Source organism: Eulemur rufifrons, chromosome 7 (genome assembly GCF_041146395.1).
Source record: "Eulemur rufifrons isolate Redbay chromosome 7, OSU_ERuf_1, whole genome shotgun sequence".
NCBI lineage: Eukaryota > Metazoa > Chordata > Mammalia > Primates > Lemuridae > Eulemur > Eulemur rufifrons.
In genome coordinates this window covers 237,662,505-237,683,183 of record NC_090989.1, presented here as the reverse complement: position 1 = coordinate 237,683,183, position 20,679 = coordinate 237,662,505, and the positions used below count along the sequence as shown (strand labels likewise).

At 36.8% G+C, this 20,679-nt stretch overlaps 1 protein-coding gene across 2 annotated transcripts in view; it reads left to right on the top strand.

The window, feature by feature from the left end:
- Positions 1-15,777, top strand: part of BNC2 (basonuclin zinc finger protein 2) — a 276,551-nt gene extending 260,774 nt beyond the window's left edge. For both annotated transcript variants that reach the window (XM_069474221.1, XM_069474220.1), the window contains one exon: positions 15,117-15,777. In XM_069474221.1, coding sequence (XP_069330322.1) covers positions 15,117-15,777 — 661 coding nt within the window. The remainder of the gene's footprint in view (positions 1-15,116) is intronic.
- The last annotated feature ends 4,902 nt before the right edge of the window (positions 15,778-20,679 follow it).

Genomic DNA, 20,679 nt, shown 5'->3' with positions numbered 1-20,679 from the left:
ACATCGAGACAGCCTGCATCTCCGTAGGTATAACCAGAAATGTTATCATTCCTTACATGAGTATTTTAGTGTGTCCTTGAATTCTTTAAAAGTCATGAGAATATCAGAAGAAAATGGGACCAAAGTAATTGTTGATGTGGGGAAATGGTACGGTTGTGTGGGTTTCTTTTTTTTAAATTCACAATGTCTTTGAGCATATCTCTAAAGTATAGTCTACCATGGGAATTATGCACAGAAGGGGAAGCATGCATATACTTTTAGGATCAGTTAGAATATATTGTGTCCAGCCTTCAGATGACATCACATCCTAGCTATGTAGCTGCAGCTCTGAAACAGTTGTGCTTAAACAGAAGCAGCTGGTCCTAAACATACAGTGTTCCTTATTAATCCTAAAGAAAATGTCATGTAAATGGAATGTGTCAAGGTGGTCAGTGGTGGGGTAACATAGTTTTCCTACACTTGTGGAGATAAAGTTGTGAGCAGATGATTTACCTAATATACCAGCCCAACTCAGGTCACACACCAGTTAGTTCTTCCCATTATTTTGGATGCGGTTTTTGGTTCTGCATTGTCTTTAAAAAATATTTGTAGAGAAAATTTCATTGCACGTAAGAATAAATGTATGTGGAAGAAACAAATTAAAATTAACTAGGAAGTTTCCAAATAGCCACCCCCCAAATTCTGGTGCTTATCAATTGGGTAGAGTTCCTTGACAAAGTAACATGTAATAAAAGTACCACTGAGAAGTAGTGACCTATCTCTAGAATATTCTGTTTTGTCTTCATATTTGAAAGATCAATCCTTTTTTAAGTAAAAGTTTAATATATATGTATTCATTTCTACTGAAATAAAAGGGGTCCAATCTATAAAAAGTAAAATCTCTAAGAAAGGTAAGTACCTTTCTTATGCAGTTCAAAACATGCTTTGAAGAGAAATTTATCTTCTTAAAGATTTTCTCACTCCCGTTTACCATGTTCTGTAAAAATGGTTTACAGTCACAAAGTTAGTTTCAGTTCCATATTATCATTGGCAGCCCCAGAATACATCAGATAAGGTAGCTGTACTTTGAATAATAATAAAATACTTTTATCCAACCTCCCCCAAGTTTGTGAGTAATACTAATTCTTTTAAGTTTGAAATGGAATGCTAGTGATGATGAAGTTAATGCACTGGATTTTTTTTTTTTTTAACAAAAATAAGAGACTCATGAAAACCTGCATAAAATATTTATGGAAATGCAATGTTTGAAGACAAGCCAAAATTTAAGCTTATTTGCATGAACTCCTATCACAGTTTTAGTTGGTTTGCTGAAAATATTGCAGGTCATAACCCTGGAATAAATAGCTACACCCAAAGCTTGTTGCTTTCATTTATGTAAAATCACTAGAAAACACAGGTGCTGGTATGTTTATGTCCTAATGCATAGTAAGGAGGGTACTGTTGAGTCTGTCTGAGGAAAAACATTTGTTGATAGCAGGAGAATATTTCATTCTCCATTTTTATTCTAAGGATTTGAAGTTTAGTCAATGATCAGCCATATAGAAGCTTAACCCAGTCTCTAGGATGACTGGGATATTCTAGGTGGGAAGAATAGGACAGATGTGCTCCTCATGGGTGGTTCAGTCACACAGGAGAGAACAAACTTCAGAAGACATTTGGCACATTTCATTTGGGTAGAATCACATCATACCTAATCGTTTAAATTTTAGAGTTTTATCACACATGATAAGGAAAAAACAAATTGAAAAAGTATTATAGAATAAAAATTTTTGATTCTCACTTTTGAAATTTTGCTCTCTAAAGAATACACAGATCTGTGGTCCCAGGTTAAAAACAGCAAAAATTCTGATACTTTAATCTTGACATTTTTTTTTCTTAAGAAGCAAAGTATTAATCTTGGTTGAGTCTATGACTTGAGTTAATATAATGATGTGAGTTTAGCTACCACCAAGTAAACAGAAACTGTGGTGCCTTTGGAGTACCAGCCTCTTCCCACATCTCAGCAGAGTGGACTGTGAAACATAATTACACTCTTGTTTTGGCCTTTTATCATCATTTCATCAACTAATGTCAACCTGTGCTTTAATCTCTTTGTTCACAAATCCTCTTATATCACATCTCTGATCTATCCCTTAGACCTACCTTCTCCTCCCTCCTCACTTTCACTGTATTAGTCACAAGAACCCCAGGAAGTTGTGTCCATATTTTTTTTTCCTCTTTAATTCACTGTGAAGCTAAAATGAGGTTATTTGTGTGTGTGTGTGTGTGTGTGTGTATGTGTGTGTGTGTGTGTTTGACATGATTCTTGAGCCAACAGACCTTCCCAAGGAGAAACCGTCCTTTGTCTTTAATCCTACTGTCCTCAGGCCCATTTCTTTCCTCTCCCCAGAGTCTCAGTTTCATCCATCCGTGACTCCAGAATGTCTTCCTTGTGCAAATAAAGCATTAGAGGGGATTTTGAGTGGGGACTAAAGTGTGCAAGGCTATAGGGTTTCTAGGATGCCTGTCGTAAAGCTAACAGAATTACCCTCTTCCTTCTGTTTATAAAAGCAGCATTCTTGTCTTCAGGATTAGAACACCTTACAGGAATTTTACACAGATCTTCCTGGGCTTCTTCCGGATGGTTATCCATGAGGGAGTTACATTTTTGGTCTCCAGATAGGTATGTTAGTACAGTGGAAGTAGAAAGATGTTAAATACTGTGTTTTAGGTTTGGCAGTTAGTTAGCAAAGATTTCCAGGTTTTCGCTTACAGTCCTTCTAGATTTTATAAGATCAAGTTAAAAGACTTTTTGATAAGCAAGAATGTGTTTTGTCTAAAGTGACAGAGGAGGAGGAGAGAGAAGGGCACATGCAAGGTTTGTTAGAGCTGAGGATTCTAAGCAACAGTGTCAAAGGTATCCTTTTCTGTATAGTTGTAAATGAGTGTGTGTTTAATAAATTCAAAAGCCAAGAGGACCATTCCACACTAATGACAAAGAGCAAGCTAATATACACAAAGTCCAATTCATCCTGGTCACTAGATAGCTGTTAGAATAATTTTAATTCTGAGTGATAGTGAAATGTAAATAATTTTCTCTGTAAAGAGCTCTAGTACTCTAAGCTGATTGCTAAAGTGTTTGAGTGTATACTAACATTGTGTAGTATTAAATTTCAAACACCTTTCTTTCCTTCTTGTTTATCCCATGATTTTTCTGCTACTGATAGGCTGTTCTGTTAAGGAACAGGAGGCTGGCCCTCCATTTTCAAGTATATATATGAAGTCTTCCCTGGGAAGAAGAAATTCTAACTAACTGGCCTGGAACCTACACGGTCTTCATAAAGGAAATTTTCTTAAAGAGAGCATCATCTTCAGAATTAGCTGGTATTATTAAATAGTTTACCTCTGGTCATTTTTCATTCTCTGACTTGATTTTTGATCCCCAGGAGGGCCGAGTGGCCATGGATCACCTGTATTTAAAAATTACATTTGGTTTTTATTCAAGAAAAAGAAAATAACCAAATAAATACCCTTCAGTCCTCTTTCCTAGCATTCCTTATCATTTGCTAATAAGTTAAAATTTATTTATATTTGTTATGGTAATTGGCAGTTTTAAAACCCCCTCAACTAAAATGAAGACTTTGTAGTCAGAAACTAAATGTTCTGTGTGGAAATAAGTAATTATCTCTTTGTTTTTCATCTTATGTGAATTTTACAATCTTTGTTCCCTTCTTCTCAGTACAGTGGGCACTAATTGTGAAGTTTTGTCTTAAATTTTGTCTGAAAGGTAAGCCTATATGTTTTATCTTTAAGGTATAGGAAAGGTGATTCAGCCACATGAATAAATTTAAAAACAAAATAATATTTGCTTAGGGTTATTTATAAATAAATATGAGGCAACCATTGGTGCCAAGTGTGAACCTTCTCTTTGATTGCTAGTTAAATCAGTCCAGATTTAAACATGTAAACTTCTCTATTTGTATGGAGTAAAACATCTGTATTTGGTTTATTAAAAACTGCTGATGTCTCCAGAACTAAATTTATTTCTATATAGGCCTCTGGGTAGCTGTAGCTAAAAAACAAAGATATATAGTTTTTACTTGTCTTATTACCTGACTTCCAGCCCTGTACAGGTGTGCAGGAATAAATTAACATGAGCTACCTCTGATGAGCCACTGCATACATTAACAACAGAGGTGAAGATGTGAAAACATGTTACCTGCCTCCTGTTATCACCTTCTCAGCATAGCAGCATCCATTTTTTCCATCTTTCTCTATGTTTGGAAACTTATAGAGAACTTTTTCTAGAGAGAGCTTTTCAAGAAATACACATGATTTCACCAGGCAATACCTCCAAGAAATGAGCCACTTAGCACCAATTCAAGATGACTATTAGTATATTTGCCCTAATATAATTAGCTGTCAAATACAATGTGTTAATCCTCTCCAAGAGGAGAACATTTTAAGGCATTAGCTGTTTCATTTCCTGTATTTTGCCAATCTAACTGCAATTCTCTATTTCTAAAATTCTTTTATAAAGTAAAGTTGTGCAAGCCCTCTGACTTGTTAAACGTTAAGGAAGAGATTTTTTTTCCCTGCTACTCTATTTGGTTTCACAATAGAGCCAGCAGATCAATAGACCTTTTGTACTTATCTCCATTACTTTCCATCAAAAGCAAACAAACAAAATAAATCCCCCTCCTGAGTAATTGCTAGTTTTGCCCTCCTCAAGCAAAACTTTGGTAGTAAGATAAACTTCAGTGTCATTCCTGTCCCTGGGGTTCTTTTTATATATTGGGAGAAGAGCAGTGAGCAAAACGGTCTCCTTGTATCATGGGGAGAGACTCTGTCAAGCCTAAAGTGAGCCTCCCATCTTCCTAATGACCTCCTGCTGGCCCAGCTGGATGCAAGACAAGCTCATTTAAGCCTCTGCTGACCTTTCACTCCTCCACTACAAGAACCACACCAGTCACTTCCACTGTCTTCAAAACTGCATACCAAATAGACCACAAAGCTTCATGGCCGACAAACAATTTCCCTTTCATGATGCAAAGAGAGTTTTACAAATTTCTATTGATGGGAGTTAATATTAAATCTCTTGTAGCTTCATAACTTCCACTGGACAAACATAATGCTTGTCTATAGCCCTCATTTTTACCTTCTCTAGAAAGGGGCAAGCTACTATTCTTGGCAGCAATTATCTTGAAAATTCAGGAAAAAGATTAGAATGCACATACGGAGAGCACAGGCAGTATTTTTCATGAGGGGATCACTGTGAAAGGGTCTTCCTGATTTCCACCTCCCTCTGATCCACAGGATCTTTCTGACCTGCTTATAGATTTTATTGGTGTCAGTCTTACACACAAGGATACACTTGAGATACTTGTTTTTGTAGACAAGTCTTTTCATTTTAAAAAACAGGCCATTTTCCATTTGGAAGAGGGTGTTAAGACTGCATACATACATTAACATTTACTTTGTATAACCTTGGTAAGTTCACTTGTCTCTTAGGTGAAAGGCTTCTACCAATTCTCTGGCTATAAATGATCCTATATGGTTGTGCTAATAGGAGGGCATACTCTTCTTTCTCTGTTCAAATTCCATACTAAAGATTGAGCTATGAAGCATTTTTTAAAGCCTTCTCAGAAATAATGTTTTTGCCATGAGCTTAAAATAAATGAATGTGGCAGAATATGAAAGTTTACCCTTGCCAAAAAATTGCAATGTCATAAAAAGGGGTTTCAGTAACTTTGATTCTTGTGTGCCAAGATGTGTGTGAGAGAGAGGCAGACAAACTAAGAGGAAGAAAGAATACTTTTTAAGAAAGGATAATTTTTCTTCAGTTATTTCACATAAAACTACACTTTTAAAAAATACCTAGATTTTATGTCCTAATGCAAGCTGCTTGAATTAAAACAGGAGTTGTAAATTCCTGGTAAAAAGCTGTTATGCTTAAAGTGTTAGTGATCTTAACTCTAATACTTTATGGAGTTTATTACTTCTTTTATTAACTAGGGGGGAAAATGTTACCCACTTCCAGTTTAATTCTTTTTCTTGCTTGCTCTAATTTTGACTTTACCTTAGGAAAGAAAAAAAAAGCCAAGTGTTTCTAACTGAACATACGTAAGCAATGCCTCAATTTTGCTGTTGCGTATATCAATCTGAATTATTACCAGCCATTCAAAAATTATGCTAACGTTCTAATCTGAATGCATCCACATAATGTATATGTGTGTTTATACATAACCACCCCCATAAATAAAAATATCAAAAGACAGATCATCCTTAATTGCCAAGATAGACATCTCTATGTTAGAAAGTGATGTATGAAGTTACTCCATCACATTGATCGGAAATAAGATTTTGTAAGTGAAGCAAGACAGATTTGGGCAATGAGAACAACAGACCTTCAGAAGGAGCCTCTTAGGTCTGATGGCCAGCTGAGGGGAGCCACTCTAGCTCTGTTGCCTTTTTAGTCTGCTCTGTCACTGAGGGGGCACTGGTGGGTCAGTCCGCTCACTCGTAATTGTGTTTTACAGACTTCTAAAGCAATTGGCTCAGTCAGTCCCAATTCAATAAAAGTGGAGAGCAAGAGAGAGAGCACTTTTGTTCTATTTTTTACTTGAAATTATTTCATTCAGCAGTCTGTCTTTTTTATTACCAGGACTTGACATTAGCACTCCAAGCTATATTAGCATCCATTTCAGCAGTTCAGTAATGGTATTAAAAAAACACTTAACTTCATCGGTGAATGGTTGTATGACAGTACCATAAAAAATCCACATTAAAAAAAAAACTTATGTATTTGTCCCAGCAAATTATTTTTCACTTGTTTAACCACTTCAAAACTACGTTCTCATGACGAGTATTCACGAGGACCTTCTTGTTCTCAGAAACAGCTCACAATGGTGCTCTGTTGGTTAGGGAATCAGGGAAAGAGGAAAGGGAAATACAGGGGGTAGGTAAAGATGCTGTTTACCCTGTAGTTAGATTACCTTCCATTCATCAGCGGAGATGGACTTGGCAACCTCAGAGCACCCAAGGTGAAATTCTTGGATCCTCACGCATGACTGGGATTTGATTTTGAACCCAACACTCTCTAAACTTGGGAGTAAAGCCTAACTACTTTGGCACTGCGATGTGCTCATAAATGACTACATTAGGTTCTAAATTTTGATTAAACATTCAGTAATTAATCAGTGGTAGACACGAAGCAGTTGGCAAGGTCCAGAGCTGCAAAATGTTTAAGACATAAAACATTACGAAGTAATTAGAAAATGCTCCTTCAAGAGAAGGATTGCCTTCAATAAAGAGGTAAATGATAGCATCCTGTTTATTGTGGACGTAGGCAGCCAGAGCAATATGATAAACTGCTGGAGATACACATATCAGTAATCATCCACATTATTAGTGCCATTAATCATAATTCCAAAAATATGACAGCAGCAGCCAACTTTTTGACCAATTTTGCTTCTGCCTGTTGGCCATTATAACTTCACTAATAGACAGCAGAGCTCCTATGCGTGGCAGTTTGCATTGAGAATGGAAGGTTAATTATATTTGAGCTGCTGATTTCTTCTCTCCTTGGAAAAAGCTTAGCACTTTGACAATCCCAGGAGCTCACTGTTGTTAAACCAGTAAAAGTACTTTATTGAAATTTTCTTTGTTGGTCAGGAATGAAGAGATGTTTCAAATGAGACATGAGCGCCAGGCTGGGACAGCCGCTAACGTTTCTTGCTTCAAAGTGATCTTAGGGCAGCAGGATGAACTCAGTGGTTTCTTTAGATCACTTTGCTCTCATTTTTCTTCTGCAGAAGGGTAAAAGTTCATCTCTATATGGTGATGCACAAAGAAATCTCACAAGATTACTGGTAGTTTCAATATGTATACGTAGGACTAGGGAGTGGTTAATAACAACCAGAGAAATAAATGCCTCTTTAATATAAAATTCTGCATTTCAGATTATGCCTGTGTGAATAAAAAGTAAAAGGAACTTCATAAAAATCATCTGAATGTTTCTAAGAATTGAAATGTTAGTAACACAGGTGCATTGCTGGTTAGTAACTGAAGTTTTCATATTTTAGCTGGCAGTTTTGACATTATTTAACCAAAAATGTAAATTAGATTATGCTCATTCTTTTTGTTCAGGTATCTTTACTAGTTTCACTTTCAGCACAGAATTCTAGATAAGGCCATAGCTAAATAATTATATTGATTGTCCTACAGAATATTGTCTCCTTCCTTGGGGAACTCATGCATCCAGAATGTCATCTTTTAAGAAGATCATAAACTGTTTTAATGATATAAAACATTTTGAATATTTATTCTTAGTATTTTCTTTGAAAACCATCTCAGAAAGAAATTGATGTTCTATTTTGTACACGTTAGAAAAGAAAAGCTTTTAAAAGGGAAGAAAAATTTGAATATGAAGAGAAAAGTTCATTCCTATTATTTTGGAAATACATCTTCTAAACTCTTTATATAAGTCAGACTATAAAACAAGGGATGATGGAAGGCTTGAGGGTTAGTTCATCCAGGGCAAATATAAAACACAAACTTACAGTGCAGATTTATTCTCAGTAAATCTTAAAAGATTCCAAGGCTCATGGCTTTGCTTTTTCTTATCCAAAAATACCAGTAAACTAAGGACCATATGAGCTGCCTGATTGAGAACGTTTTTACATGCTGTGAAAACATAATCCTATTCACAGTGTAACACACTCATCTCACATTACGGTGCAACAGGTATCTATTGAATAATCAGCACCCTCGAGAAGCCTCCTGGATGCGATGTGTCAGATACAACTCAAAAGTAAAATGGTTAGGGAACAGGGCTGTTGGATATCAATTCCACACTTAACCTGAGCATCCAGCGTACACATATTCCATCTACCAATCTGCCTTCCCAAATGCCATCACTGCATTAACATTTTTTATGCATTCCACAGCAATGACAAATTGTTTTCTAACTGTAGCACCAGATTTAGTATGCAAAAGGCACGTTTGCCTCTGCCAACAAACCAATAATTCTCAGTAACATCTTCAGAGTTACAACATTTATAAAGTTGCAAAGTGGAGTAAACAAACCATCTGTTTGGCTTTTCCATATATGTCATGCTTATTAGCATATTACGATTCATTTAGTAAACAAATTTGGTGATTTCGTTCACGTCAAAGTTAGATCGGAAGCTTGAAGATGATTAACATTCCTGGGACAGGCACATTAATACATTGCTTCCTCTGCAAAGTTAAATGGCTTCTCAGGAGAATCGCCCCTTGTTGACAAGATGAGACTGTCAATTTTGTTTGCCTGCCACATTAGGGGCCGTAAGGGGATGGCAGGTTCTGAGAGAGGGGAGTCGTGTAGGCGGCATAATTCACTGTGAATTGAGAAAAGAAGTCTAATTCTGATAAATGGTCGACACCAATACATCCTACCTGTTATTACAACAGACGTGCCGTATCTGTGCAGTAAATTAGCTAAACCCCTCAAGAGTTTGTGGGAGCTTATCTTCAAGTGAATAATTTGAATGTAGAGGGAACTGTCTGCGTGACCAGTATGGATGATTTGTTTTATATTGAAAGGGATTGAAATGACTGAGTTTCATTCTTTTAATTTGCAAGAATTTGCTTAGATTTTATTTCTTACGTGTAATATGTACTTCTTTATGTTTTGGGCTTTTTGAGCATTACTCACTAGAATTTTATGTTGAATTTTCTTCTTGAGGTAGGGGATGGTTTTCAGATCTTCTGGAGAGAATCTTTAAAGAAGAGCCTGTCGAATAATTACTAGTTTTACAGAAGGGCATAGGGTCAAAAAGTCATTTAATTCACAGAGCCATAAGCATCCTACCACTAATAAATGGTAATATAAAAATTTTGAGGTGAGTACAATAGATAGTGTTGTAGCAATCCAGATAAGAATAGAACTAATGAGAGGCAGAGGTTCTAATTTTTCATTTCTGTGGTTTTGGATAGCAGGTTTACATCTCTATTCAGGGTTGTTGTTGACTCAGTATTTCCACAACTAGACTTACCTAGATTGGATATAAATTTCTCTCTCTCATTCTCGCCATATTACATATGTGTACACACATATATATATATATATATATATACAGATATACATAAATACGCACATGGTATCTGCTATGAATACATCACTGTGATCATTCTAGACAATATTATTTGAGAAATTTAGGGGAATATATGTGTGTTGAATGTTGAATGACAGTTGAGAGGAAAATAAAGGCAAAAACTAATCTAGAGTGGGCGTCAATTCTTTTTCACCTGAGGCATTGAAATTAATTATCAAGTATTAATGTTTTGTTTCAGTTCCCTAAGTTTAGAATGGCTCAAAACTGTTTAAAAATTAAGAATTAGATGTTGAACATTTCATGCAACCTCTGGCTTAATTCTCTATTCAGTTTTTAACTGCCACAGTCTGATTTTCTAATTTGGTCATGAGACTTTTTAATTTAATTTAATTTTTTTTAAGAGATGAAGTCTTTCCATGAGCCCATTTTTTTTAAAGTTCCTTCCCTGTATCTCAAAACCAAATTTAAAACCTCAAAACACTTTTTATTTTAAATCTGGTTTTGTTTTTATTTTAATTTTTATGGGTTAAACATCCCATTAAGTCAAATTGGGCATTTGAACAAGTGGGAAAGGGAGACGTGAGAAAAGAAAAGTCCAAGACTTTTCTTCCGCTAAAGGATACTTGCATTACCTGACTGCATTTGATGAATTTTGTGTCTTCTGTGGTTGCATGGTAGAGTTTTCATCAAAGAAAGAGAAAAAGACTGGTAGCCCACTTCAGTCCAGTAAGAGTACTTTCCCTCAGCATTTCAAAGAAGAAAGAAGTTTGGTTTTGTGACACCCTCTCCCCAATTCAAGGCTTTATAACTTTTTGCTTTTAAGGGTGATCTTAGTTTTCAGGAGTCAGTTGATAAATTCACAGAATGGAAAGAGTACAAAGGTTCAGAGGAACAGTTGTAATTCCAAGCATAGCCCAAGTTATAGGGCTTTTACATGGCCTAATTTTGTCATTCCCCCTCGCACCACACTAGGGTATTAAGAGTGTCAGAATTATCCTTTATTGTGTCACCACTGTGTTTTCTTAAATATTCCATCACTTGCTTCCTATCTTGGGATCATTGTCTTCTTCCCTTCTACAGTGTATTTTGGGAAAAGCTTCCTTAAGACTCATGCATATTATTGATTAAAGGCACATCAATGTATGTTTAAGTATCTCCTGTGTGCATGGTATTCTACTTGATCTATAGGACACACCAGGTTGAATAAGATTTAGTTTTTCTTCTTGAAAGTGACCCTCCTGAAGCTAAATTTGGACTATTGGCTTAATAAGTACTACTGCGCTAGACTAGATCCTTACCCTTTCTACCTATGAATTCATTTTTCATCTCCATCCCAGGCATTTTTTTTCTGTAAGAGAAATTTGCCTCCACATATATCATCTGCCTAACCCAAGCAAGTAGAAACAGCCTTCATACCGTTTATATTCTTTATACTGTAAAATGTAAGAAGTTCTAATTTGGTGTAGATATTTGTTAATGATTATTATTCCCTCTTTTCTGGAGGTAGATATTCAAACCAGTAGATCTATTTCTAGAAAAAAACATCTCTATCCCTGGAGAACTCAAAATTGGTTCCTTAATGGATCCTTTCTGCGACTTGTTACATACAGCTGAGTATGGCTTCCTCTACTCGGGGGTTCTGCTCCTGTTTCCAGCACTCTCCGGCCATCCTCCCATTTTAGGATCCTCTTCTCTCCACATCTGATTATCAGTAGGTGAAAGTTCTTTCTGTGTCTCTTCCATCTTCCCTTTCTTTTCACCTCTTCAGTTTTGCTGATCCAAATAAACTTGTAATATTCCTTAAATTGCTATTAACCTTAGGTCTTTATATCTCAGAAGGACAGTATTTTATGACAGTTAATGGTTTGGATTGACTGATTCAACAATAGGTCTTTGTTAAAATCACGTACTGCCTTTTGTCCGTGGAGGCTGAACCCTACCCTCTTGTAAGGCAAGATCAGTACTCTCTGAAGAATTTCAGCCTCTCCTTTCCCTCCTTGTCCTGCTTTCCTTCTTTCCATCCCAGGAATACTGTGAGTTTTTTAGAAAGTCTCCAAGCCCACTATCATGAGGGTGAACCAGCAGACTTTCCACAGCCCATTCTTCCCATGCCTACGTCAAGTGTTTTGCATATGGCATTTAGGAGGATTATTAAACAAAAATGAAATAGACTAAGAAATGAACATAAAAGAATCAATTCTCTTGAACTGTGGTTGCATAATGGAAATCGACTACCATGAATGAACCCGTGTACTGAAGTTATGAAGAGCAGAGCTAATGCACTGCCATGAGTTCATCTTTATTATTGCATTACACCTGAATCAATTGATAAAGTAGCTTTTTTTTTTTAAAGCGAGGGATGGCACTTAATTGAATAAAAGTCAATGTAATTATATTAGCAGAGGCCAACAGTACTGCTGACAGCGGAAAAGGGACACTGTTGAACAGAGTGCCAGAGCTGGTCTACACATTTCTGCACATCGTTTGGTTGACAGAAATTGAGGGCTGGTACATCATCTAATTAGATTACAGATTTCTACTGCTGTAAGTGAGAAATGAAGAGAAAATCTCTTCCTGGTAACATATCGGTGGAGATGTGTAATTTCACAAGTCATCTTGGGGAAGATGTGTCCATCTGGGTGATCAGTGTGTCCTCTTGTCAATGTTAATTTATTCTTCCTTATTCAGTGTGTCTTGATGCTACTGCTGTGTGTCTGGCTGCTGTTTTCTCAGCAGTGAACCTAACAAGTGATAACTGCATATATGTTAGAAGCAACACAGAGTTCTAGATTTACAGTCATTGCAGAATGTGTACTTGTAAAATTAAGAACGGGGGAAGGGTATTAAAAGTAATAAACGGGTAGGATTTTGTGAGTTGCTTATAGTTGGCAGATTATTTTGTTAATAGAGTAATAGTACATAGTGTAACTCTAATTCCACTTTCTTGTAATAACTCTGTGGTATTGTGCCCACATGTCAAAGTAAAGACTTCACAGTAGGCATTTCCTGCACTCTGCTTAGCAACCTGCACTTGGAGTCATCTGCCATCTGACACCAAGGAAACAGGGAATCACTGTGACAGAGCAGGGACCCATGGGGACAACTTCTGTTTATCATTCACATACCCACACACTGCATGCATCTGCATCTGTTTAGAACTCATTTGTGGATGATGATGATGCTGTGAATTTGGTTTATCTTAATTTGATTTATGATTTTTGGATTATGCAGCTGATCTGAAAATCATCAGGACAGCATATGGGATGATCGCTTTTGACAGAAAATAATTTTGTGATCAGAACATTTTAAATCCCTATTTTATTGTTTAAGTTTTTTAAAAACCAGATGTCTAGAATGTGAATTTGTTTTCTCTCTCTCTCTCTCTCTCTCTTTCTCTCTCTCTTTCTCTCTCTGTCTCTCATTCTTGCTTTCTTTTGTGATCGATTTAGCAAAAGATTAGAAAGCTGATCTTATTATCACAAGGTAAGCTCAGCCTTCCTAAGTGCAGTGCGGAGAGGGCTGCTGCCCCTCTGCTCCTTAAAACCCAGAGTGCTATATATTGTCTTGTGTGGAAAGGTGGAGAAGTCTTCCTCACCTTTCTTGTCTCTGAGGCACATACCTCTCAACCATCTCTAGGAAATACTAGCCATGCTTGTCACCAAATGGAATGGCTCATTTTGGTCTTGCATACTTTTTAATTATAATCAGGAGGTTTGTTGGAACTTTATACCTGCCATTCAAGTCATTTCTATTATCACAATTATTTCTTCAAGATGTGGAGCTTCCACCAGTATTGAGAAGCTTTTATTATCTGTGTACTTATTGCTTTATTTTTTTGAAAGGGTAAGCTTCAATTTAGGTACTTGTCAAACACATGAGCCTTTACAGGTGGAGAGAGGTATATGCCCAAGGGCACTTTAAAAGTAAACGGGGGATGTAAATACAAAGGCAATGTTCTCAGATAGATGATGACGAATCAGGCTTTGTAAATTGTGATGTCCCCATGGATGCTCTGGGACAAATTCTGTCTTTTTTCACACAAGCAAAACACTCCTTAAAGTTTTGCTTGTCTAAGAAGTATGGGTTCCAGTTGTTAAAATAGGGGGGACCCTATTTTATTGTCATGCTTGATTTTTTTGTTGTTTTGTTTCTTGTTTTTTTGTTTTTGTACTTACTGTGTTTTTATTTTGTCCCTTTGGGTTTTTTCTGTTATTTAGTGTGATTTTTTTTTTCAAGAGTGGGTGGGCTTTATTTTAAAATTTAATTTGTTTTTCAGCCTTTGTTTTAAAGAATTAGATTGTAAACTAGAATTACTTGATGAAAATATTTTCAACATTAAAATGCAGCAACTTCTGAAAAGCAAATGTATTTTATTATTAGATTTAACTGAGATACCAACTCATTCTGAAAAAAAGGATAAAGACATATTTCAAATTGCTAATCTATTAAGTTAATTTTTTCCTACTTAAAGCTTGAAAGGTAGAGGGTGGAGGGAGAAGATTTCATTATGTTTTGAGGTTATACCTAAATTATCTTGACAATTTACTTTTAAAAAATATGGATTCTTTTCCTACCTCAAAATACAGTGTGCGCTGTATAAAAAATGGTGTTTTGTTGTTTTTAGGTAAATTTAGGGTATCCATTTAGACAAGCAGAAAGTTTTCATTCTTTTATCCTATTTAATATGTATTCTAAAATTTCTGCTATGAGATCCTCTGCAGTTAATGCTGCTACATAGTAAAACTAACAGCATAGTCATTGAGAAAAAGTTGCATGGATTTGCATTCATCCTACCATTGAGAATTTTACTTTTATAAAAATTAGGTTATGGAAAGTTACCCTTATTGCACCTCCCACCAATACTACTCACTCCCAGATTCTGAGGATGCAGGAAAATGCTTGCTTTCAGAATGGTGTAATTAGCAATGAATGTGCTTATTTGATGCTTAGTGAAAGCTGAATCAATTTTAAAATGCTCTCCTTTTTCTCACCCCTCCCCACTCCCTGTGCACCTACCCCCCTTCCCTCTTGTTTTCCTAGACACAGTGCCAACATAAATCTGCATCGTAAATTGTTGACCAAAGAACTCGATGACATGGGCCTGGACTCATCGCAGCCCTCCCTTAGCAAGGACCTCCGGGATGAATTTTTGGTGAAGATCTATGGTGCCCAGCACCCCATGGGGCTCGACATCAGGGAAGACGCCTCCTCTCCCGCAGGGACTGAAGACTCCCACCTAAATGGGTATGGGAGGGGCATGGCGGAGGACTACATGGTCCTCGACCTGAGCACCACCTCCAGCCTCCAGTCCAGCAGCAGCATCCATTCCTCTAGAGAATCAGACGCGGGCAGCGACGAGGGGATTCTTCTCGACGACATTGACGGCGCGAGTGACAGTGGGGAGTCGGCACACAAGGCTGAGGCCCCTGTCCTCCCTGGCAGCCTAGGGGCTGAAGTTTCAGGATCTCTTATGTTCAGCAGCTTGTCTGGGAGCAATGGTGGGATCATGTGCAACATTTGCCACAAAATGTACAGCAACAAGGGGACCCTGAGAGTGCACTACAAAACTGTGCATTTGCGAGAAATGCACAAGTGCAAAGTCCCTGGTTGCAATATGATGTTTTCCTCTGTACGAAGCCGGAATCGGCACAGTCAGAACCCTAATCTCCACAAAAACATTCCCTTCACTTCAGTAGATTAGTCTCAGAACGGACACTACAAATGCCAGCCCTCACCAGATGGCCTACTTGTTTGAACTGCCATAGTCAGTGTGCGCTTATGTACTTGGGGGGTGCGTCTGTGTGTGTGTACATACGTAAGCTCTGTCTCTACATACACACACACACGTTTTCTTTAGATAAAAAAAGATAAACACTAGGTGCTTTTGAATTTTTTTTTCACTTTTCCTTTATAGTTTTGGGGAAGGCGTGGGATCTTTAATTAGGCGGGGTGGGTGGTGAAAACAGAGAACCCCTTTAAACACACATACACACACACACTAAGCGTGCAAATAGCCCCAATTTTGACAGACTAATTCTTGGTCTTCCCCAAAAAGACATTTGTTGTACCCATGACTGTTGCCTGCAAAAAATAAAAGGGAAAAAAAGAAAAAAGAAACAAAAAGGAACTTCTTATAGTTGTCTTTTGTGAACTTTAAGGTTTTGGGAGAATCTTCAATTAAAGCATGGCAGATTCACCTGTAAATATTTAGCCTTGAGAGGCCATTGATGTAAAACAATTGTATTGATGGTTGTTTAACTCTTTTGTTTAATTTTTACAGTTACATCCAGCTGTTAGATATGCAGGAAAAAAATAGTTTGCTGGCTAGCTCTATTCATTTATGTTAGCATTAATGCACATTTTTTTTTAAACATGGTCTTGTTTTTACTACCTGTTAGATATAGTGATAAAGAGGTGCTGGCATGCTTTACAGCACAGATCTGATTTTTTAAAATGTCCTGTACTAGTACATAAACCCAGTCATGCACTTTTTTCATACACTACAAGGGGATGTGTAATATCCGTGCTTCTTTTTTTATCCTTAAACTATTGCCATACTTCAGTAAGTGTCTTTTTTAAAGAATTCACTTGTATAAAAATGGTCTGGTCAGTATAGGGCACAAATGCCAAACAAAAGTATTAGTGTTAACACAAAACTGCCAACTTTGCACAAGTTTCCAGAAAAGAAAATACAATTAGTCACTCAACATAACCACAGGCCAATTTGTCGGCCACCAGAAAACCGCTTTTAAAAAAAACACTTGGTGATTCTTTCAAGTGCCGAATGTTATTAGAATCAACGTTGCATCCTTCTTGCTTATATGTTAAGTTACATAAAAGGAAAACAAAATTATGTGGTGTGAAACAGCCAAGGCATTTATTCTTTAGAGGCAGGATAATATTTCAGGATACAAAAGCCCAAATTACTCACTATGGAACAAAGCTGAATATAGTCAAAGAGTTGAACACTCATTTCCAAGGCCCTAACTCTTATGCTTTAAAAGAAAGAAAAAGTCTGAACTGGGTTGGTCTGTCGTACGGCTGTCTAATTTGTTGCAAATTCTGCAGTAGTACTATGATTCAGGCCTGCTTGATAGACAAAATGAAAAAGACATTTCACAGCAGCAGTACTTGGAAGCTTTGAAAACATGTGCTAAACTTGAATTGAGCAACGCTCCTTTCTGAAAAGCCAGAAGAAGGAGGGTTTAAAATAGGATCTCTCACTGTTTAGTGTTTTGTGTTTCCCCACACGATTTGTCAGAGAGAAATGAAAGCAAGCCTGAAACCAGCAATTGAGAGTGAGAAAGAGGGGGAGACTATTCTCCAAACCTTTTTTGTTTTGTTTTGTTTCCGATGTTTACACATGTTGCCTGAGCTGGTTAACCACATCGGCAGCCCCAGCTACCACAACATACTGACTAAATGATGATATTTACTCAAGTTCAGTCTGCAGCCAAAACCATTAGGGTGTGCATTGCAGACTCTGTTTTGTTGTCTTTTTTGGTCTTTTTTTTTTTTTTAAGTGGAGGGAAAGAAAAGATAAACAAGGAATATTTTGTCAAACGATACACAATAATTTAAAGAGAATGTATTTCTTTTCTGCATTTAATGGCCTCAAACATTTCTCTCATCAGTCTAAAGTTAGCAATATCCCTTTGTTTTAACTTTTCATGTCATTTCCATTTTTCACATGTTTTGTAAATTTTCTATGTTCACATCAGCATTCACTTCCGTTAAATTTGCCAAAGGAAACTGTTAATGTGTTTCTGTTGTTATTATTCCTGTAGGATTTATTGTACCTCACAGTATTTATTGTTTCCAAAAATAAGCATCATTAGTTGGGAGTTCAGTATTTTTATTTGTGAAAATTTCAGAAACAATAGATTCCTAAAGATAAGCTAGCTATGTCTAGGAGCTTTATCTTTTCACCTCCTTCAGAGGATGCTATGGGGTTCATTTAATTCTTTATTTGTTCTACAGTAAGGAAAGACCAAAAGTATTTGCAGTACAAAAGAAACTAACACTATGTCTGTTAAATGACAAATGTTTACGGGAAAAAGCTGAGGAATTAGTAATAACCGTTTTTTGTTTTCTTGTACCTTTGAATTCCCCAAAGTCTTAATTGCTTTATTTTGGTGTTGTGTTAAATTGAATAGACAGAGATGTTTTCCTTTGTTTTATACCATATAAGACTCTGTACAGTATGTTTGTGAAAGATTGAACTAGAATAATGAAAGTTTGTTTGCAAACATTTTGGTCCTCTTAGCGTTCTCTGTATCGCGCTATTGCCCCATTACCAAATGATTAGACTCAAAAAGGGTGGAAAAATATGTTTAGTATCCCAACAATATATTATGGAAACGCTAGCTTTCGGAATGTGCATAGACTAAATTACACCTAGTTTTATGAAAGTAAATACACATGTTTATTTCAGCAACTTTAAGAAGTTACACTTAGTTAAGATATTCTAGAACTGATCTTGTACAAAATCAATGTTTAGTTTGTTTAATTTAATGTCAAGGAAAAGGTCAGGTGGCCCTAGTGAGTGAATTAGATAGCTGTCAGCAGGTCACATCAGCAAATGAACCAGACTTAGAACAAATGTTTGTTACTTGCCACAAACCAGGCTAAGGTGTATAGCCAGTTAGCAAAAGACCAGAAGTAATGAGATTCTAGAAGTAGAACGTCCCTTGCTTGGAAACATGCATGTGTTCCCCTGTGCTTTGCCAGAGAAATGGCAGTGAGTCCTGGACAGCTGGCACTTTTTAAGTATCTCCTCTATTTGCTACTATTGTGCCGCAAGTGCCCAATTGTTATGGTGGCCTTCTGAATGAGAAAATAGCATTTTCCAGTATAAAGCCTATTTCTTAAAGGGGACAGGGGAGTGGATGGATATAGTGCATAAAATGTACAATTCTTCTATTCCCAAAGTGTTGCTTGTTCTTGAGTGTGTGCCTGAGTGCAGTGTTTCGACTTAACTGAAATTCTAGTTAAGATGGTGATCCCAAGGCTTATTTACAAACAGGAAAGATAAAGAGATCAGCATTTGAATCATTGAGCTCTTCATCTTTGCCCATTTCTACTCACTTATTTTTTCATTGTTAAAATAGCTTCTCTCTGGCTGCATCCATTTTATGCTGGCTGAAAATTAGTAGCAGTACAGATTTTCATCCAACAAGTTTTCCCCCGTGATTGGTTTTAGCCAGAGTGTTATCACAGGTACAAAATTAGGCGGCATTATTGTGCATGTTCTCTAGCTGATGTAGAAACTTAACTGTTTTGCTCATTTTAAACTATGTTTTTGTAAATATTGGAAAGGCTTAGTTTGCTTTTGGGAATATCTGCATGCTATGGAGGGGGAAGAAAGCAAGAAAATTAATAGATAATAAGTAATTTGGTTTAAAAAATGTGCTAAAAAGCTTGACATTCTTTATTCTGCTATTAATTGTATTTAAATAAGTCAACCCATTCCAGGTCTTAGTCCAGCTGCCCTGTTCAGCCTGATGCCTTTTAAAGATTTAAAGGTGTTATTGTTTTCCTTTTCAACATGACAAACTTTTTAAAAAAAACATTTTTAGCACAATGGTGCCACTTTTTAAAATGTTATTTCTTTGATCGTGAATTTCCAGGCCCTTCCAGTGAGAAGAGAAAGGCACTTAACTGGTTAACAGCCCTATTACTATACATTGCTCTAAGGAAAAAAAAAAAAAAAAAAACTTTGAATATATCAAGAATGGGCTGTTCTAGAGGCATTCTCATTTTACTCAGGAGAAACTATGCACTAGGTTCCCATCAAATAAAATGTGACCTTTTCTTTGTCTGTCTCTGTACACACCCCAGATGTGTGCCAAGCAAATGAGAATGGGGGCCACTGGCAATTAAAACATAAAGAAGCTGGTAACCAGATTGAGATGGACATGCCACTAGCTGCTAACAGCTTGACCTGAGCAGTCCTAACTTGTTACCTAGTCTGTTAGCATTGGGTAGATTGACTAACAGAGTAAATAAAATTCAACTGTCAAAAGACACACAACATCTGCAATCATAAAGAAACAAATTACTTAGAAGTAACTTTCTTTCATCCTGTGCCTACACCCCTTTCTTAAGAGCTTGTTTTGTAAATTATGACAAATTTTCATTTTTTTAAAATCGCTTATCTTTCCCGAAAACTTGAAATATTTAAATTAGGGGTTTTGCTTTTTCCCTCTTAGATCTTAGGGATCTAAATGAATAAGGAGGGTAATAAAAGGCAGGTTCCAAAAAGACTGGCAGGATCACAGTAGACTAAATGACACTAAGTAGAGGGTTGGTTGGTTCCTGCCCTAGTGTGGGGGTAGCTAGAAAAGGAAATAGTTAATGCACTGGAAGTGCCTGATTTGGGGGTAGCTAGAAAAGGAAATAGTTAATGCACTGGAAGTGTTTAAGAGAAAAGTCTGGCACAGCTCTACCTAGCAGTGGGTGAGGGCACATGGATGTAGTGACCTGCAGAGTTCCCTATAATCAGGTGAGTCGCCAAACACGCCTAAGGAAGGGGTTAGGAAGGTAGGACAGCTGCGTGGAATAGCTGATCTTGCTTAGGGTCAGGAGAACCCACAAGGACAGC